This window comes from Symphalangus syndactylus, chromosome 3, assembly GCF_028878055.3.
Source record: "Symphalangus syndactylus isolate Jambi chromosome 3, NHGRI_mSymSyn1-v2.1_pri, whole genome shotgun sequence".
In the NCBI taxonomy this organism is placed as follows: domain Eukaryota; kingdom Metazoa; phylum Chordata; class Mammalia; order Primates; family Hylobatidae; genus Symphalangus; species Symphalangus syndactylus.
The window spans coordinates 104,850,122-104,871,218 of NC_072425.2; the positions used below are offsets into that span (position 1 = coordinate 104,850,122).

General features: G+C 38.1%; 1 protein-coding gene across 7 annotated transcripts in view; it reads right to left on the minus strand.

Annotated features, from left to right (window-relative positions):
- The window catches only part of DYNC1I1 (dynein cytoplasmic 1 intermediate chain 1), a 325,011-nt gene that overhangs the window by 64,199 nt on the left and 239,715 nt on the right, over positions 1 to 21,097 (minus strand). For all 7 annotated transcript variants that reach the window (XM_055272649.2, XM_055272648.2, XM_055272644.2 and 4 more), the window contains 2 exons: positions 7,162 to 7,308; positions 2,703 to 2,816 (listed from right to left, as the gene is read on the minus strand). In XM_055272649.2, coding sequence (XP_055128624.1) covers positions 2,703 to 2,816; positions 7,162 to 7,308 — 261 coding nt within the window. The remainder of the gene's footprint in view (positions 1 to 2,702; positions 2,817 to 7,161; positions 7,309 to 21,097) is intronic.

Genomic DNA, 21,097 nt, shown 5'->3' on the forward strand with positions numbered 1-21,097 from the left:
CTGTGCCAGAAACCATGCTTTACTGCCCCTGACATTCATGCTTCTGTGGATCTCTGGTTTCAGGCCGGCTGGATTTCATCAGCATGTGCTGCTGCTTCTTAAGTCAGGCAGAGATGACAGGTGAGAATTTTGAAACTAATGGTGCAGAAACTAAAGATAATACTGTAATGGTTACACTTGTCATCTCCAGGCTTTAATAAAACACACAATACCCTTGTATTTACAAACATTTTCAAAATCAATTGTTTGTGAGAATACACATGTATTAATATCAGATGTACTAAGCAAATTTGTCAAAGCAGGAGTATGTGTCCTCCATGAACAAAAACCAGAAAGTTGTCACTCAGGTCATAAAAACCAGATTCCAACAGGGACTAGATTTCATGCAGGGCAGCCATTGGGTGAATAGGCTATAAGCCTAAAAAGAACAATATTTAAATACATCTTTAAAATAGCAAATGGGAGTCTTTATTTTATAATATGATTTTTTTAAATTGAGAATTGAAGATTCCTAATCTTAAAAGATATACTGCTGAATTAAGTTTAATGACAGAAAGGAATAATCAATTATAACTAATATCTCTGAGTATTTTTGGCTATTTACATCAAATAGCCTATTTTGTGCATCTGAAATAATTTTTAAAAAATCATTCTGAGGTATCATATCATTATAGTTGCATGAGAGTTTAGTCTTTCTTGTGCAAATAAACGATTTCAGCCAAGAAGTCCATTAAATTGAAAGCACAAGCTAATAGTCTAAGCAGCACAGACCGATTCTGATCCTGTGATGTGTTCAAAGTTTGTGATATCCACACATAGGGTGCACATCAGCAACTGGGATAAAGGAGAGGATGCTGTGACTATGTCATACAGATAACTGGATCATCCAATGATCTACTTCATCACTAATATTAGCAGCAAGGAAGGAAAAGTCCCTTTACCCGTTTGGGAGAGAGAAAGACCAGGACAACTGTTGGATGCCCCTATTCCTCCCTGCCATCCATGGAAGCCATGTCACGAAATCCTCTATCTTTGTATAGACACAGGAGTCTGTGAGCATGCTAAAACTAATACAGATGGACTTAGAGCCACCATATGACTGGTTTTAACCTAAATAAATATGTGTAATGAGCAAAATGGGCGATTAAAAATTCCTAAGTAGATTGCTCTTATGTCTGTTTATAATCTTCAGGCTTTTAAAAGAAAACAAAACATTGCTGAGAATTTTAAGACAAAGCCATAAAATATCAATCCCTCCAGTCCTCTATAATGTTAAAGATCAGCAAAAATAGAGGAACTTCAATTGTAAGCAGCTTATTAGCACTCTCTCCTTTTTCTCTCTAAAATTATTTTTAAAAAACTTAGTATTCTTTACATCCGTATTTTGTGGAGGCTTAAAGGAGGTTGGTTCTTCACAGTTTCCATATTTCCTTTTGTGTGTATGCATGTGTGTGTGTATAATAATAATTATTATTATATTTTGAAGAGACAAAGCCTCACTCTGTCACCCAGACTGGAGTGCAGTGGTGTGATAATAGTTCACTGCAACCTCGAACTCCTGGGCTCAAGCAATCCTCCTGCCTGAGCCTTCCAAGGAACATGGACTACAGACATGTGCTAGCACACCCAGCTAATTTTTTAAGTTTTAGTAGAAAAAAGGTCTTGCTCTGTTGCCGAGGCTGGTCTTGAACTCCCAGGCTTAAATGATTCTCCCACCTCGGCCTCCCAAAGTGCTGGGATTACAAGTGTGAGCCACCGTGCCCTGTCTCTTTATGTACATTTTGAAACTTTAACTTCTTCTGAAATTGTGTGACAGACATTCTAGGGTTTTTATCCTGGGAAAGAATATGGGAATGTTAACATTGAGAATTTATCTCCTAGATATCGTTTTGCAGTTTTCTTCATGTTTCCTTACATTTTTGTCAAAGGCTATAACAATGACTTCTTCTCTGTTGTTTTTGGTTGGAGGATAGTGAATACTGTTTTTTCACACAAAGAAATATGGAAAAAGCGTGTGTGTATGTGTTCATGTGTGTATGCATATGTCTTGTGTGTTTGTCTACATACACATATCTTGCAAGTTGCATTTAGTTGCCTCCCTTTGACAGCCTCTCCCACTTCTATTCCTTTGTTTGGTTCCCATTGTTGCAACCAGTATTGGTTTGCAGACTTTGGAACTTTTTCGTTTTTGACTTCTCATTTACTGAGCAAGGAATGACAGGAGCCATACTAACAAACATTCCAGAGGGGAAAACAGATGGTTTCTTCATACACACAGGCTGTTGTCTAGGCTACGGATACAAGCAAGGGCTTGGATTTCTGTTTTGCTGGGTTACCTTCCCTCCAATGCAAGTACCCATAAGGGATTGCTCCAACCTCGTTTGTTCAACAATGCTGTAGGGTAAGTACAATTCATACCATAGGCAACTTCCATAATTACTATGATTTAGAATGGATTATTTCATTTTCACTTGAAACTGACCTAAGGATTAATGTATTACAATAATTACATGATTTGTGGTAAAGGAAATGGGTTTTGGCTTCAAGAGAAGATTGCTGAAAGCAAGCCCCACTCTTTCAAGTGCATCCATTGGTTTTAGCTCCTCTAGGATGTGAGGGTTTGGCTTTTAGGAACTATGTTCCATTAAGTAGGCATCTCTTTTAACCAGGATGGTGTTATGTGTAGGGAAAAACAAACCCACCTGTGGAGTTGAGAGCATGTCCAGGCTCCAGGAACACATTTTGCCATCAGTGGAGACAGTGATGAGGTTATGAGCATTCTGGGTCCCAACAACATTTACACAGTACACGGGATGCTGCAAAAACATAAAAAAGGAGGATCAGAGACATATCCAAGAGGAAATGCTTACATTTGAGTGTCAAACACATTACTCTAAAACAAGGATTAAAGAGTGACATAATCCTACTATAATACAAGCGTCAGGTCATTTGCTGCTTTTGATTTGAACCTGATTTCTTTCTAAAAGCTCTGGCAGCAACACATAATAGTGGAAATACTTACAAAGCTTCACCTTGCTCAGTCAGAATGCAATGCAGTGGAACAGAAGGAAGCTAGAACAAATGAGGTTTGATGGGGCAGAGGCAATGCAGGGAGGTAAATTTGAATTACTTGAATAAGTCTCCACCGCATAGTTTGGCTTCTAAGCTCAACAACAGTGATGGAAAAGGAGTCTTCAAAAGGGTAGAACTACTGACTTTTGGAAGGAATACATGTTACTAAATCTGGAGTTTAATGCATTATAGTCACAATGCCAAACATTTGTTAACATTCTTTATAAAAAGTGGTTAATATTCACAACCATTTTAATCTGGGGGAGAGATACTAGTGGTGAGATTATTGGCACAATGTACCTAGTGAGATAAAATTAGGTTCTTCTATGTTACTGCAAAATCTAGGATAATAATATATTTATTTTTCAAAATACCGTTTGCAGTAGTATAGGGGCTTAGATTTGGCCAGGGCATTGAGAAAGGTCATTTATACATCCCAGGAACCATACACAAGATGTTGTAACCCTCTGTCATACTCTAGTGGGTTATCCCACTCTGCAGAATTCTAAACGGTAGGCTAAAATCATTTGCAGCTGTGTATTAGACACTAAATGGAAGTTTACCATGAGCAGAACCTACAGCAATTTGGGTTAGATTTCAGGCAGTTCAGCCATCAGTGGCCAAACCACACTTACTTGGTGCTTCTTTGTGCAAATAGCTAACAGTATAAGTCTCACCCTTGGTGAGTTACTGTCCATAATACCTAGCCACAACTACAATGAAACAATATTTAATATTGGAAAGTTGATATTGTATAAAGGATGGTTCCCAAACTATTATTATCATATAAACTGCTGGTCAGAGGGAGTGGTAATAATCATCTAATGTAGCTACTCATCTGCTTCAACCAAGAGGTGGTCCAAACTCTGCTTAAACACCTTCCTTAAAGGGCAGCCAGTTTTCGCAGTATCCTGGGGGAGGTTTTTCTTCCACTAATGGGGATAAAGAAAGTTCAAGGAGATACTTTCAGTGCAGTGCCCTGTGGGACCAAACTAATCAAGTCAAAACAGTACAGCTTTTTGAATATTTATAGATAGTTGTTCCCTGTTACTCCTCTCCCTGCCAAATCTTTTCTTACCCAGACTGTCACTAATTCCTTCATCTGTTCCTTGGGTACCTGGTTTTCAAAACCTTCCCTATCCTGGTGAATCTCTTTTGAAAATGCTGTATTTTGTCTGATTCCTCTTCCAGTGAGGTTCTGAGAATAAAACAGAACTGTCTACCTATATTCTGACCAGCAGAATATAGAAACCTGGGTAGCATTGAATGATCACTTCTCATGTGATAAAAAAAATGCCTGCATTTAATGCATGCTAAGATTACATCTGCTCTTTTGACAATTGTATCACCTCTTTCCCCCATGCTGATGGACAGTCAGCTAAGTCCCTATGTCTTTCACACCATGTCCCTACTGAAACTTCCAAATGAATCAGCCTTAGTGGATCTGCACATAGTAAGTACAGCAGAGATCTGAAGCTAAATGTTATCCCAATCAGTTCTCTAAGTTATCAGGAGGGCTGATCGGTTGTGGGATTGTAGGCAACGCTCTTTCCCAAGTCTCTGGTGTATATAGAGCCCGAGGCAGTGTATTATCAAGCCCGGAGCCACACAGCATGCTAACCTCTGTGTGGAAATCAAATGGAAGATTGGATGTAACAAATTTTCACCTGAAAATGGTATAGACTTCGTAAAACTGAAGAATGGGAAGGCAGGGTCCAAATACTGTTATGAACCTGAAATCCATCTTGTTTTTCAACAAGAGTTCAGTGGGGCTTCTTTGATAACCACTGAGCATCAACACAAATCATTAAACACTAACACATTAAGACTCAGAAAGGTCCAAAAAAGAAAGAAAGCAAGTCTAGAAGAATGTGTAGAGCCATGTGCCCGGAGAAAGTGTGTGTGGCAGCCCCTCCCAGGCTTTAATCAGCACTACTGGCCTGTGCTTCCATGAGTAATAAAACTCGGTTTAAAAGAAAAAAGAGGTGTAATGAAACCAAAACAGAAGCAGACACTGGAGCATGCCTACACACACACACACACACACACACACACACAAACACACATACACACCCCTCTACCATTAAGGAAGAAGAAAGCTACAGTACACCTCATTTTTCCAGTATAGATGCCAGATTGTTTTTATTTACCTTGGAAATAAACTTACTGTGTGCCTCAGGGATTTTGTTTTACTTATGATTTCCTGTTGTCCCAAATGCATATGTGTGGTGGGTGTGAAAGGAAATTAGTGAGTAATCTGTGGTGGGCCTCTTTTTCCTTTTTGATCCTGGTACCAATCAGTCAGCCAATAGTGAAAGTTGAAAGACAGTCACAAAATTAACTGTTCACTTTTAGCTATAGATTAGAAAAAACAAACAAACAAAAAAATCCCCCACAAAAAAACAAAACAACAACAACAACAACAAAAAACAGCAAAAGAGAAAAGTGGACAAGTTTTTGTTTCTTTTTCCTTTCTTTTTTTTTTTTTTTTTTTTTTTGAGGAAATCTCCCTCTGTCGCCCAGGCTGCAGTGCAGTGGTAAAATCTTGGCACACTCCCACCTCTGCCTCCCGGCTTCAAGCGATTCTTATGTCTCAGCCTCCCAAGAAGCTAGGATTACAGGCGTGCACCACCACTCCCAGCTACTTTTTGTATTTTCAGTAGAGACAGCGTTTCTCCATGTTGGCCAGCCTGGTCTCGAACCCCTGGCCTCAAGTGATCCGCCTGTCTCGGCCTCCCAAAATGCTGGCATTAGAGGCGTGAGCCACCATGCCTGGCCTGTTTTATTTTCTAACAGACATAACATCAGTAAGTTTGATAATAATAGTATTTTAGTTGTGATGATCACACTCTAAGTTACTCGCAAAAGAAGTGTTAATTTTTTGGAAGAGCTCCTGGTTTTGAATTTTCCCCAAAAGCTTACTGCTAAATGTTCTAACATTTGGATTTACAATTTTGGAAATTTCAGAAGGTATGTTCAGAAATACACCAGCCATCCAAACAGGGCCAAGAATGGTTTCACATTACTTCACCAAACACCTGCATCAAGCCCGCCTTCTCCTGGGCCACAATTTTCTGTTATTAGTTTGGGGAAATGGGGTAGGCATGAGCAATTTCCCAAGATTCCCAAGAACTAGTTTCACCTGCATGTGTCTTTGGCCCCAGTCAATCAGAATTGGGGCTGACTTGGTATTTGTCACTTCCCATTGATAATCTTACAAGAGTAGGAGAATTTTCCTCCTCATGGACTTAGCTAAACAGCTGGCAGTCCTTTTTCATGCCAGAGTGCTTTTGAGGCCAGCATATGAAACAAATGCGGCAAGAACATTAAGGAAATTGAAAACAAGAGTAAAGCTGTATCCTTGGGCATAATTTGGGCATTTCAGAGAAAGAACATCAGTTACCCTGAGTGTCAAGGTAGCAAGGATTGATGGAGACACGCCTGTCTTCTCATTGCTCTGAACAATTGCTGTACACACCTGTCATTCTCTTAAAGGAAATGACAGAGTAGTTGTCTTATGAACACTATACTGAACCTCTTCTACTAAATTATGGGTAATGGTTTTGAGATGTTGACTTTTAACCCCAGGGATTAGATTGTCACTGTAGACTTTATGTTGAGACTTACACCACGCATTCCAGAATTTAAAGTCAAAGTACTCTCTCAAATCACAAATGGAAAAGGCTGGTTGGCAAAAGTCCCATATATCATCCCTTGATGTGAAATCCTTACTCTTCAGGATCTATTTGAAAATACGTGTTTCCACCTTATAATGTAAATGCATAGGGTTTCTTTGGGAAAATAATTGCACAGATGCCTCTTCCAAGGTTTGTCTTCACTGGTGGCCTTTGGGACAGCCAAGGAGATCCTCCCTACATGGTAGCACATGTAGGTTATTAAGAGACATCCCTAAAGCCAGTGATTCCTTCATCTACTTTTCACTCAACTTTTAGTTGGTCAGGATTCAATCATAATAAAATAGATCCTCCTAACTTGGCATTACTGAAAACATCCATACTTTTTTGAGTAGAGTTATTTTCTCTTTCAGGGCCTGGCGTCTCACAGGGATGTGGCAGAAATTTGCATTACCGTGTGTGCAGCAGCTGATAAGGGCGTCCGCTGCACTGGAGTCCTTCGATGACTGCGATTGTCCCAGAGGACAATCTGGCCCGAGTAAGTCCCACCAACCACCAAGTTAGGATGGAAACGGGCGAAGCAGACCGACATCACAGAGGACTGTCAGGGAAAAGGAGAGAGAGAGAGAGAGAGAGATGCAATGTGAAATGGTTGTAGGTGGCTTGTTTCTTCCTGAAGACAGTTCATCACATAAACTCAATACATCCTGGAAAACAATTTAAAGCTGGGACTGTAAAAGTGCATAGTTACTAAGAAATTTTGTACATAGGCACAGGACTTTCTTTGGAGAGGCTGACCAATGGTTACTCCTTGAAATCTGAAATTTGAAGTCCTGTCCATTTTATCAAATAGGCATGAAACCTATCTTAAGTACATCATTGTTTTGTGGTCTGTAAATCTTGCTTTATGGACATTTCCCATTTGTCACATAGAATTGCAACAGAACTAATATTAATTCTCCACTAAAGCCTTTACTAAGCAATTCTTTACTTTGAGAGTATGGCCACATCACGTTACACAATTTGCAGTGTTGGTAAAGGCAGAGTAATTCTAGCTTCAAAGGCTTTAAGATGAGGTCTTCTTTTTTGTTTTTCCCTTAATGTAGACTTCCAGGAAGTATACTGACCTCAGACTGATCCAATTGGCTCCTCCTAAAATTCCCTCACCTCCCATGGGCATTCTTCCTGACCTTAATTCTGCCCACTTCAGAAAATTCTTAATGTTATTCCTTGCCTATTTTAACAAACAACCAGAAATGGATCTCAGTCCAGCTCTGCCATGGTCTGTCATAGTCTGTCACAAATGTGGTTTCTGAAGCTCCATAAAAGACTACTGGGCAGTACATTTTCTAGGAAATTACCTAGCTGAGATAGAACCATAATGCACTTAAAGTCAGAGAAGTTACTGTTCTGCATCTGCTAAGTCCATTTTGATTCCTACAGTACTTTTCATATTTGCATTTATAAGCTAAAGTAATTGTTTTTAGTCAATATTTTTCATGCCTTAATTAAATTAAATGAAGTCACTGAGAACTTACCATGTATAAGGAAGGCACTGTACCAGGAATGGTAGGAATAAAAGGGTAGTCATTGCCCTCAGCAAATTTGTGCTCTGGGAAAGGGAACTAAAAAACACGGATGCAGATGAACATATGGGCTACCAGTCCATACGGTGCCTTTGTGGAAAACAGAAAAAGGTATCCTCTGCAGAAACACAGTCATATGGACAGGCGCATGCCTTGGCAAATGGAGAGTAAGATGGATTTTCATCCCCACGTGTCCCTTTGGCTTGACGTTCTTGTGCAGAGCACAACTTGCACACCCAAGTAGCAGCCTTGAATGTGATACATGCTATGACTAAATTGTAGGAGCATGTGGAGTGTGTGTGTGTGTCTCTGTGTGTGAGGGGGATAGATGAAAGAGGAAGATTTGTTTTAGTTAGGGAGCCCCCTAGGCTGGAAATGGTGAGATGGTTGGAAAGACCTCATGGAAGAGGATGAATCACACCTTGAAGTATATATGGAACATTCAAAGAGTGGAGAGAAGCAACAGGCATTCCTGAAGGATAGGATAATGAAGGAAAAGGACTAGAGGCAGCAAAATGAGACTTGTGAGCAGCTCATAGTCTTTTTTGGCTGGGAAGGGGCTTGCATGGAAGAATCAGATAGTAGGAAGTGTGACTAAGAGATTGCCTCGGCTAGACAGCAGAAAGCCTTGAATGACATTATTTGGAATTTTTTCTGTGGACAATGGTGAGAAATCACAACTTTTGGAGCAAATGAGTAAGAGGATCCAACGTCATAACTGATACACCAGCAAAGTAGTAACAAAAAAAACCCAAAACAAAAACCTATGGTCTCTTTTTGAGTAGTAAGCTAAACATCTATTAAAAAAAATAAAACAGAACAAGACAAAAAACAAGAAACCAAAGCCAGATCTCCTATCAGCTTAAGGCTTCCTAGTTAGAAACAGCCTCAGATACTCTGAGGGAGAATAAAGAATGTAGACTATTTTTCAATGTCATGTTTCCCTACTTTGAATGATTTTCAGTTTCAATTCCTTGAACATGATTCAATGGAGAACATGCTCATGCCCCAATCTGGTTTTCATAAAGTTCAAGAATAACTCTCAATAATGATACTGAATTAAAGAAAAAGAAAATAATGCTGGTTAGCTTCTTGTTTTACACATCCCACAGAAATGATTCTTAGCTTTCAATTGATGAAATTCTTATGTGGCTGGAACTATGTTGGAAACTTTTTTTAAAAGCTTCAGAAAGATTTAAAATTATCCAGGTGGTATCAACAATTGAATTTACCAAAGCTCAAATAGATATGGATAAAGGAATGTCATTCAATTTTTTAAAATGCAGAATTCAACCACTTGATTGCTTCTGTGTTTCAGCTAAATCCAAGCAAATATCCCCCCAAAGCTTGTGCTGTTTGTTGAGACTAAACCAGAGGAAAACCAGCAGTGGAGGTATTTCTATAAAACTGAAACACATAGTTGGCAATCAACTAGAACCCAACCCCATAGGGTGAGAACTCCAATACCTACTTGTTCATTCATTAATTTGTTCATTCTTCATTCATTCATTCATCCAACACTTATCACCAACAAAGGACTACTAAACCATTTCAAAAAATTTTAAATGTCACAAAAGCCCCCATCTCAAATTCAGAATTCTATTTAAATTTGATAAAAAGTCAAGTTAATGCTAAAAAAGAGTAACACCACCTTGCAGCACCAGAGTTCTGCCTCCAGAGTCTACTTTGTTTTGCTGGAAACCTATTTTTACAATATAACCATGAGGAAAAAGATTAGACTTTTTTTTTTCATTTTTTATTTGGAAGATGAGGTATAGTTATGTTTATCAATTTCACTTATATCTTAAGCTCAACATATTAATTACAATATATGTTATATGTATTACATGACATATATGTTAAAATATATACAGATATATTTATACTATGCACTATCGTTCATGTAAAAATGCTAACGTAGTAAGATCTCAATTGTCTAGATGTAAACTTGAGAATTCAGTCATTTCACAAGATGTCTTTACATACCCTGATGTAATGGTGGCCAACATTTGGATGAGTGAGTTAATTTTTTATTTTTCATCCAAAAGTTTACTTGCCTTGTCATTCTATAAGAATATATGCGTATAGATATATTTATAGTCTTAACTACAGTTTGGACAATGAGACCCCCTCTTTTAATTTGGAAAGTCTACATCAACAATCCTCAGAGTAAAAGGTCTTAGAAACCTTTTACTGTTGCAACCTCCTGCTGTTCACACAGCTACCTATCTAGTCATTGCTGTTGCTGCTGATTGTCATAGAATTTACTGACTGTGAGTAAAAAGAGCAAATGATATCATCCTGTCAATTACCTCTATTTGGTTAAAAGTAAAAAAGCATTTCAGAAAAATTGGTTGACACTACTAAAAAATGTGGGGTTTTTTTGTCCTTCATTTTTAACAGTACATTTTTCTGGAGATAAAATCTAAAAAACCATTATTAGTAACACCATTGTTGTTTTTAAAAATTTCATTACTTCCCTATGCAGTTGAAATTTTATATTAAGTTATTCAGTGTTATAATAAAGCATTATTAAACTAAGACTAATAAAATGCAGACAAACAAAACTAACTGGAAATAAGAAGTTTCCTTGCCTTGTTATTCTATAAGAATATATATGTGTATAGAGATATTTTTATAGTCTTAATTATTTCCTATTTTATTTTATTCCTTAAAATGTTAATGCCTTAGAATTACTTTGAAAAATAGTGTATGGCCTTTAAAAATTCAAATCAAGCTGGGTGCAGAGGCTCACACTTGTAATCTCAGAACTTTGGGAGGCCAAGGTGGGAGGATTAGTTGAACCTAGGAGTTCAAGACTAGCATGGGCAACATGGTGAAACCCCATCTCTACAAAATATTTAAAAAAGAAAAACCAATCAAGTAGTTTATGTGAGTGGAAAATAATTATAAAGTTGATGAGGATCTTTCAATAACGTTAACTAATCAAAGTAATCTTTCCTGATGCTACGGTTGAACTCTATTTTCACAAGGCTATTGATTTCATGGATGTGGCCATATTGTTGGTCAAATCAGAGGCTCAGAAACATGATGAGCTCATATGTAACAAGCCTGATGAAAAACTGGTAAGACTGACTGTCAATATTCCAACACGTATAACACAAAGACAGTGTTACATTAGGAACCACAATTTCTAAGAGGGCAAGCATCACATTTTGATTATTTGCACAATATGTTCCTCCCAAGTTCAGACAAGCAAAATTTTGAGACTATATTTTGAAGACCAAGCCATCTCTATTAACAATTTCCAATGTTTTTAGCAGATGCCTTAGTCCAGAGGCTCCTGAGAAAACGGTTTGTTTTTTAATCCTGAGCAGATGGCCCAGTTACTGGCCGCCCCTGCAAAGACAGACCACCTCCTTATCCATATAGCCACATGTTCACTTGCATGTGAACAAACAGAGTTTGTTAGCTGACCCACTAAACAGAGTTCCACCTCTTCATCATCTATTTAAAGAGAAGTCAGTTTATTTTACACCATTCACAGGGAATTCCACAGAGATGAGGGTGAGATTCAGCTTAGAATGTCTCCCTGCACTCACCGCACACCATCACTGCATTCAATTCAAGTTAGCCCAGACCCGTCTTTAAGTGGCTGTGGAGGCTGTTTTCTATTTTGTAGAGCTAATCCAGGCCAGCTTAGAGATGGTACTTCCCCTTAACCACAGACCCAGATGCCCAGGGTGAACAACCTTTGGTCATTCCTGGCTGGGAAGCTTACCCTCTAGGCTCCCATTTGATCTGGTTGCCTGTGACCTTCCGTGCGTGGCACTCTGCCCACTCCCCAGCCATCATGCCTGAGTGGGAGAAATAAGGGTTCTGCTCTCAAAAGCATCTCCTATTTCAAGTACCATCTCTTCTGGGGAGAGGATGGTCCTCCGGGAGGGACTGGTCATATTGTTGCCATATGCTGTTTAATGGTGGCTGACGTTTTAGTTGCCTAAAAACAAATGCTTCACTGTCAGAGGGCTTTGAGGCAGACAGATCAGATGCTTCTAGCTACTAGTGAACTAGTATGTATTTCTGCAAGTACCTAAGAAACCCACAAAGACATTTCTTTTGTTAATGGAAAAGTGTATTTGGAGAAGACTGCTGTTCAAAACCCCTCCTATAGGCAATCATGTAGCACCAGGCATTTGGCAACATGGAAGGTGTGAAGCTGGTCAAGACGACATGAGTCATGGGTCAGGCACTTAACTTTAATTGAGATTAAGGGAAAGGGTCTTTTTTTCTTTATATTATTATTATTATTATTATTATTATTATTATTATTATTATTATTGAGACAAGGTCTCGCTCTGTCACCCAGGCTGGAATGCAATGGCACAGTCACAGCTCACTGCAGCCTCGACCTCCCAGGCTCTAGTGATCCTCCTGCCTCAGCCTCTTGAGTAGCGGGATTACAGGCACATGCAACCACACGGAGGTAATTTTTTTTTAAATTTTTTTTTTTTTTTGTAGAGATGGGGTCTTGCTATGTTGCCATGGCTGGTCTCAAACTCCTGGGTTCAAGCAATCTTCCTGCCTCAACCTCCCAAAGTGCTGGCATTACAGGTACGAGCCAACATATCCAGCCTCTTTTTTCTTCTAAAACTCTCCCTTCGTCTCTCTAAGTCTCTGTCCTGGGGTGCACAGCCTATTCTTCTAAATTCTGAGAGGACTAAGCATCTATCAAAAGTTATCACCGCATTAATGTGGGGATGCCCTGGAGCAAAGGTTGAGTTAGTTACCTGCTCCTTCTTGACACTCTTTGTACTAAGAAATAAAAGGCAGCTGATTCTAAAATTTAATTTCCCATAGATTAGAAACCCATCATCCTGATAACCTTTCTTAGAATTCCTTGGAATTTTCATGGCTTTCAGTATTTAGACCCTGTCATGTGCCTTGTCCTGGCTTTTATGCTGAGAATACAAAGGTAGCATGCAAACCACAATGACATACCATTTAACATCCACTAGGTTGGCTATAATTTTTTAAAAATGGAAATAAGTGTTGGTGACGATGTGGAGAGATTGGAACACTCATTACAATGCTTGTGGGAATGTACAATGGTGCAGCCACTCTGGAGAACAGTCTGGCAGTTCCCCAAAAAGTTAAACATAGAATTATCTTATGTCCCACCAATTCCACTCCTTTTTTATTTATTTATATCCTAGGTATATACCCAGGATAATTGAAAAAATATGTCTACACAAAAACTTGTACAATAATGTCCACAGTGGCATTATTCATAATTGTTAAAAAGTGGAAACAACTCAAATGTCCCTCAACTGAGGAATGAATAAACGAAATGTGGTAAATCCATACAATGGAATGTTTGGCAATAAAAAGAATAAAGTACTGGTGCATGGTATAGCATGGATGAACCTTGAAATCATTATGCTAACTGAAACAACTCATAAAAGGCCACTTATTGTATGATTCCATTTACATAAAATGTCCAGAATAGGCAAGTCCATAGAGTCAGAAAGCCGAGTTGTGGTTACCTAGGGCTGGGCTTGGAAGGAATGAGGAATGACTACTAAATACAGGGTTTCTTTATGTGATGATAAAAATGTTCTGGAATTAGACAATGCTAATTGTCCAACTTTGTGAATATACTAAAAAAACACAAAATTGTGTTTTAAAAGGGTAAATTTGTGGTATGTAAAATATATTTTAATTGTTAAAAGTTTGCAGACATGTTTCTGACCTCATGAAACTTACCAACCTTATTTGTTATCTTCAAGACAACTGTGTCTGGACTGCTTGGATCGCTCTTTCCTCAAACAATTATTTCTCCCTCTTTCCTTCTTCCTGAGCATCATCTTCAGTTTCTACACCCTGAGAGGAAGGGAGGTAGAAAAGGAGGATTGGCAGACCCAGAATCCCAAGAACTGACTTTCTGCTCTGACACCCTACTAGCTGTGTGAATCCTTTAAGCCTTGTTTGTTTGCATATTTGAGGGACACATTTTCAAATTATTTCTTGTTTAAAATTGTGGTGAAATACTCATAACATAAAATTTGTTACCATCCTAACCATTTTCAGTTGTACGGTTCAGTGACATTAAACACATTCACATTGTTGTGCAACCATCACCATCATCCATCTCCAGAACCTTTTGATCTTCTCCAATTGAAACTTGGTACCCATTAAACACTAACTCCTCATTCCTCCCCCATCCCCATCCCTCATCACTCTTCACCAGGCTCTGGTAACCACCATTCTACTTGCTCTCTCTACAAATTTGACTACTTGAGGTACCTCATATAAATATTATCATATAATATTTATCCTTTTGTGATTGGCTATTTCACTTAGCATAATGTCCTCATGGTTTATTTATGTTGTAGCATGTGTCAAAATTTCTTTCCTTTTTAAGGCTGAATAATATTCCATTGTATGCATAAACTACATCTGGTTTTATCCATTCATTCATCAATGGACACTTTTTGGCTATTGTGAATAATGCTGCTAAGAATATGGGTGCACAACTAACTCTTTGAGATCCTGCTTTCAATTATTTTGGGTACATACCCGTACGTGGAAATGCTAGATCATAATGTAGTTCTATTTTTGATTTTTTGACAAACCATCACACTGTTTTCTACAGCAGTGATATGGTTTGACTGTGTGCCCACTCAAATCTCATCTTGAATTTCCACGTGTTGTGGGAGGGACCCAGTGGGAGGTGACTGGATCATGGGGGGCAGGTCTTTCCCATGGTGTTCTCATGGTGCTGGGTAGGTCTCACAAGATATGATGGTATTATAAGGGGAAGTTTCCCTGCACAAGCTTTTATTTTTATTTATTTATTTTTTTTGCCTGCTGCCATCCATGTAAGACATGACTTGCTCCTCCTTGCCTTCCACTATGATTGTGAGGCTTCCCCAACCACGTGGAACTGTAAGTCCATATTAAACCTCTTTCTTTTGTAAATTGCCCAGCCTTGAGTATATTTTTATTAGCATCATGAAAATGGACTAATGCAAGCAGCCACACCATTTTACATTCCACCCACAATACATAAGGGTTTCAATTTCTCCATGTCCCTCACCAACACTTGCTATTTTCTGTCTTTTTTTTTTTGGCTTTCTTTTTAGTACTAGCCATTCTAATGGATATGAGGCATCTAAGCCTTATTTTATTTTTGTTTTTGTTTTTTTATTTATAATAGGTGCATGACAGTTCTTGCCCTACCTATGGAAGAGGCATTTTCTTTGCCTATTTTCCCTGGGGCGGTTGGAAGATTTGAATTAGGTAATGTAGTTTGTAGACAGATAAACAATATATTCCCATATAGAATTAGAAATTACTACCTCCTGATTCAAAGAAACATCTCTAAACACTGTAAGTGGTCCAGAGGACTTCTCTTGCTCAACAAATCTTTCTCCAATAATTTCAGTAGTAATTCTTGGTCCTGTCCTGTTGATGGAGGTTGTCCTGATGATCTAGTAACACATGTTACTACATCATTTCTTATGTGGTTTAAGTATTTTAAGTCCTTATTGTTGACAGTTCTTTCACACCTTGAATTAGAGCTGGACTCTATTGATCTGTGATGTGACTTTACATCTAATTATTACTTATTCATCATTTATAGGTACCCTTCAGACTATTTTCTAAATCAGTACTACTCCAAATTCGCCTGTACCTTAGCATCAGTTGGGGGGCTTTAAAAAATCTCAAATGCTCAGGCCACATCCTATACCAATTTAGTCAGAATTTCTGGGGGTGCGCCTGGGGCATTAGTATTTTGCCGTCAAATGTGAAAAGTACAGTTTCAAATTAATGGTTCTTAAGCTTATCTGAATAAAAAAAAAAAAGCACTTGGAGAGTTCATTAAAAACCCACATTGGTTACCAGAGGCTGGAATAGAAGGACTGGGGAGATATTAGTCAAAGGATATAAAATTTCAGTTAGATAGGAGGAATACATTCAAGAGATCTACTGTACAACATGGTGACTACAGTTAACAACAATGTATTATATATTTAAAAATTGAAGAGAGTAGATTTTATGTGTTCTCACTACAAAAAATGATGTGTATATTAAATAGCTTGATTTAGCCCTTCCACAATGTACACATATCAAACAAAACATCTTGTTGTATACCATAGATATATACGATTTCGCTTGTTAATTAAAATAAAGAAACAAAAAACACAAACCCCTGAGTCTTCACTGTGATATACTTAATCAGAATTTCCAAGGTAGACATCTAGTGATCTGTGTGTTTAACAAACACATCTAGGTGCTTCATATCATGGAGAAAAATGGAAAACACAGTTCTAAAACAGTTAATTCACGGAGTATGACCCAATGTCATTGTGGGATAAGTTTCCTTCTGCATCAGTGTAGGTCTGGATATTTCCCTTATGGAATCGTGTGTCACTTTCACAACCAGCCCAACTGAGAAACTTATGATATGTCCCTCTGCTAGAATACCATTCCTTAATTTCCTTCAAGGTTATTTGCTAGTTTTTACATCTCTCCTTGTTTCTCCTCCCCACTGAAATAATTAGGCTCTTAGAAAATGATAAATAAAAATGAAATGAAGGTTTAGGTCCCAACTTCTCTTCAGCATCACTCTCCATGTAAACACTAGGAGTTTTCTTGTTTATTGTCAGGAACGCTAACGAGCATTATCACTGTCACCCCCGGCTACATGGCTATTTACTTGTGGCCAGCATTCCAAAATTTTTGTGAACTTACTAAATAAGTATCAAGCATATACTACACATCGCTGTATCAGTCTCTCTAGGTGGGTAATTTTGCCTATATTTTTTTTCGGATTAGGAAACCCAGGCTCAGAGAAGTAAGCCACTGGCTTAAGAACAAATTAATAGTAAGTGGCAAAGTACAGATTTGAACCACAGCTTGGCTGACTTTGACACCAATATACTGTGAAAACTTTCATCAGTTGAATGCAGGTGCCTTTTCTCTTTGAGACACGGGTCCCGCCTGAGCACCACATTTCTTACTTCCTCACCTCTGTGGGACTGGTAGTCATAGGCTAAGCCTCATGCATACTCAGATGGCAGAGAGGGCTTGTGGGCTCCCTGCCTGTTACAGTGGCCTTGGCAGTAAGTCTCTGACCTCTCTCCAGTTGGGTTTCTGCTGCTGGTGTAGAGATCGCTCACCTCACTCAGCTCCCAGCCTATCAGTTGCGACAGGTGATAACAGAGTTAATTAGTACCAATTGTGGTGATATTTACCATGAGGTGGGTACTTCCTGCTGGGAACTGATTGAGACCAATTAATCATTTCAGGAGAGTCTAATGAACAGCTAGCAGCTTGGAAACCATTTGGGTCACTCCTGACAAGCTCTGCATTGACTGTCACTTTGGGAGAAAATGCTTTGTTTCCATCTTGTCACTATATAACCAAAGGAAAAATGCCATTACAATCCAACAAGTTCTTTTGAAATTGAGTGTGTCTATTCCTCAAAATAATTATGTGAATTATTATTTATTATTATGAAAAGTGAATAGGGCCGCTATTGTGTGCTTTACCAAAAAAATGGAACTTCTTACTTACAGACATAAACACAGGACCTGAGGAACATTCTTCTGAACTCACATGATATGAAATAATATGTATACTTTTTTCACAGTTGTCTCATTGAGAGATAGAATCATCTTCGGCAAAATGGTCATATTTTGGAAATAAAAGGATGGCTTGCATTTAGGAAAAAGTTCAAAAATATCAATATCTGACAATAATGCTCGCTGAAGCATGTTCAGATCAAAGGTGGCTTTTTCAGTACTGACTGCCAACAGTTCACTAAAGTTTCTTGTCTCTTTTTTAGAAAATATAAAACTCAAGTTGCTAGGCCTAGACTGGAATAGCGATGTGGTACAAGGCGAAGGCAAACTTTGTTTTATTTATAGAGATAAAAAATAACAGGAAGAGATGAAGATGAATACATGGTTGCCTTTGTATGTTAAAAAGCAACAGTTTTCTTCAAATCAAATGTCTAAATCCTGCTTAATTAAGAGAAAGGAAGTTGATATTTGGATATAGTGTATGTTGACATCCACCTCTTTGATTTATGAAAGTATGAACTAGAGAGAACAGATTACTCAAGACAGAAGAAAGAGTTCCATTTTGATAGGAAAAAGTGTAGGCAGCATTAACTTCGGTGCTTGTTAAAACATGAAGGATTAGTAGCAAAAAGGGAGGGAAGACTTGTGAATGTCTCCAGTTTAGGATCTTCAGAAATGTTTGGGGTTTCTGAGAATGGCTCACCCAACCACATGAAAGTGACACTAAGGGAGTCAGCCACACGACTTCTCTAAATCCAGAGCTGGGACTGCTGTACGTTGACATCAGGCCATCTTACTTGAAGTGTAGCCACAAATTAAATTTATTTTTATTGAAAAAGTACTAAGTCCTTGCAAAGGGGGAAAATACAGCATTCAAAAATATGGTACTTCCTTCTCATTCTTGACAGAGCAAGCATGTAAAAAAAGAGCCAGGTTGTTAGTCTGTGTTCCCGTCCTGGGCCATATAAAAGAAGCAATAACGTTCATCAGCTACAGAATCCAAGAGAAGAATTCAGTTATCAGGCATTATTTTTTACCAGCACAATACAAAAAAATAAGCTAATCAGATTCAGAACTGTTGTATTGGCAAGAATGTCTAAAAACAATTGCATGATATGTGTGTCCTGCTTTGGACAATTTCTTTTTGAATTTGTAGGCATCAGGGTTTGTTCTTTGAGGAGGCTGAGAAAGAAAGAAAAAAATCCAGTCTGCATATGTCACTCAATCCCTTGCTGGTAAAATAAATCTACATTTGGAGCATCCACCCAAAGAGTCATGGACTAGCCCACATTAGATCATTACCAAGGCACTTAGGTCAGAAATTATAGGGAGACCATTAAAAAAAAAAAAAGAAAAAGAAAAAAAAAACCTAAAGTGTTCTACTATGCACAGTGTCTTCACATGGTTTTTCTGAATAACTGTGGTGGTTTTGCCAGCTGTGAAAGTACACAGAATCAGTTGGATCATTCTAAATTTAGCAAGAAAATAAAATAATTTGGCAAGAACAGGTCCTTCTTCATATTAAAACTATGTGGTGAATATAAACCTTGGGGAAGACAATAAGAAGTGAAGCCCTACACCCAACAAAGCAATGAGGCCAAAGGTAGAAACAGTCTTAGTGAAGATTTGTCTTTTTTTAATCTGCCTAGAATGACTTAGATATGCTTATGTCTAAGGCACAAAGATGAACCAGGTGACCTCTAGGACTATGTCTACCTTGGTGGTTCTATTGATAAACTGCTACTTTGAAGTACTAAAAAGAACTTGGAAAAACTGGATTTAAGTGCTTATTATAAGATATATGGAAGAGACAAGGGTAAACTTATGTTTTAAATTGTTAACCAATCCCAAATTTAACTGAGCCCTCAGTTTCTACACCATTGTCATGTCCACCGAAGAGTCTTTGAAGTTTTGCAAGAGACCCATAGACCGAGAATGGCTGCAGCACAGAAAAGACCAGAAATGTGTCCTTGTGGGTTCATTTCTAAGCTGAAGGCAATTCCCTCTTACCACAACATTTATGTGTACTTGGAAATTCAACAGACAAATGGGAATCAAATTCCCCAGAGTTCAGCCTGAGCTGGTTTTTAAAAGGACAAAATAACAAACCAAGAGATAAAGAAAAATATGTGAATAAAAATTCCGGGGGGATCAAATGATTAAATTTACAACACTTTAGGGATTTTTCTCAGTCCACAAGGGAAATACTATTTTCAATCATAAGACGTAGGATGTACACATTAAGGGGCATTTACATAGAGGCTGAAATTTCCAGTTCAGGAAAAAGAGTCTAGAGGCATATTAAAGACCATCTGTCTGTAGGATTCTATTCTGAACCATGTTCTTCATTGAATTTATATGGGAGATATTATGGGTCAGCTAGAATAAATGTGATAATAAATTCCTAAACATATGTTAGAGTACACCCAATGTATGTGTCAGTCAATTATCATAATAAAAAGCAACATTTTGCTTCACATAAATCTAAATTAAAATGCACAAGGGCAGTATTTTTTTCTTTTCTCTAAAAAAGAAAAAAATGATTTTATACAAAGAATAGGAATAGATTTCCCAGTAATTTGTGCTTTGTGCATAGACTTGTGATGATGAGTCTTTATCTTTGGAATTGTTGATTGGTGAGATTCACAAAGTGCCTGGTGCAATTCTCCAGGAGCTGAAAAAAAGGAAGGTGTTCAAAGATCCTGTGGAGCCAGGAATAATATGAAACCAGATAATGAAGAGTTAAGGAAAGCTTCTAAGCCTGCTAATGAACTCCATCCTGCCCTGGTAAGACCACCCTCCTTTTAAGTAAGAGGTAATTTAATATGCATCTGACTCAGTTGTGTTTGGGCTTCATCCAATCTATGAGTATCAGTGTGATAAATTATAATGAATTGTCTGCAGTACTTCACAAAGTGACTATAACAGACCTGAAAAACAAGATCCGTAGCTTGATTTTCCAGCTTCCTTTGAATATTTTCTGCCCTATTCCTGTCAGAACATTCCAAAACTTGAAAATATTTCTTACAGCTCCCCACACTGAAAGTTATGTGCTTTGAGCCCCATTTGATTAGATCTACAGTTGTTGGCTGTCTCTATTAAATTAAGCCCCACACTTGAATATGACACCAACAGTGAGACCAGCCAAATAATATAGCAAGAGAACTAACATGGCTCCTTTAGTTTCCAAAGGGTTTCTTTACATGTTAATTTCCCTTTGTAATCCACACGGTGTGCTGGGAAGTAGGTTAGT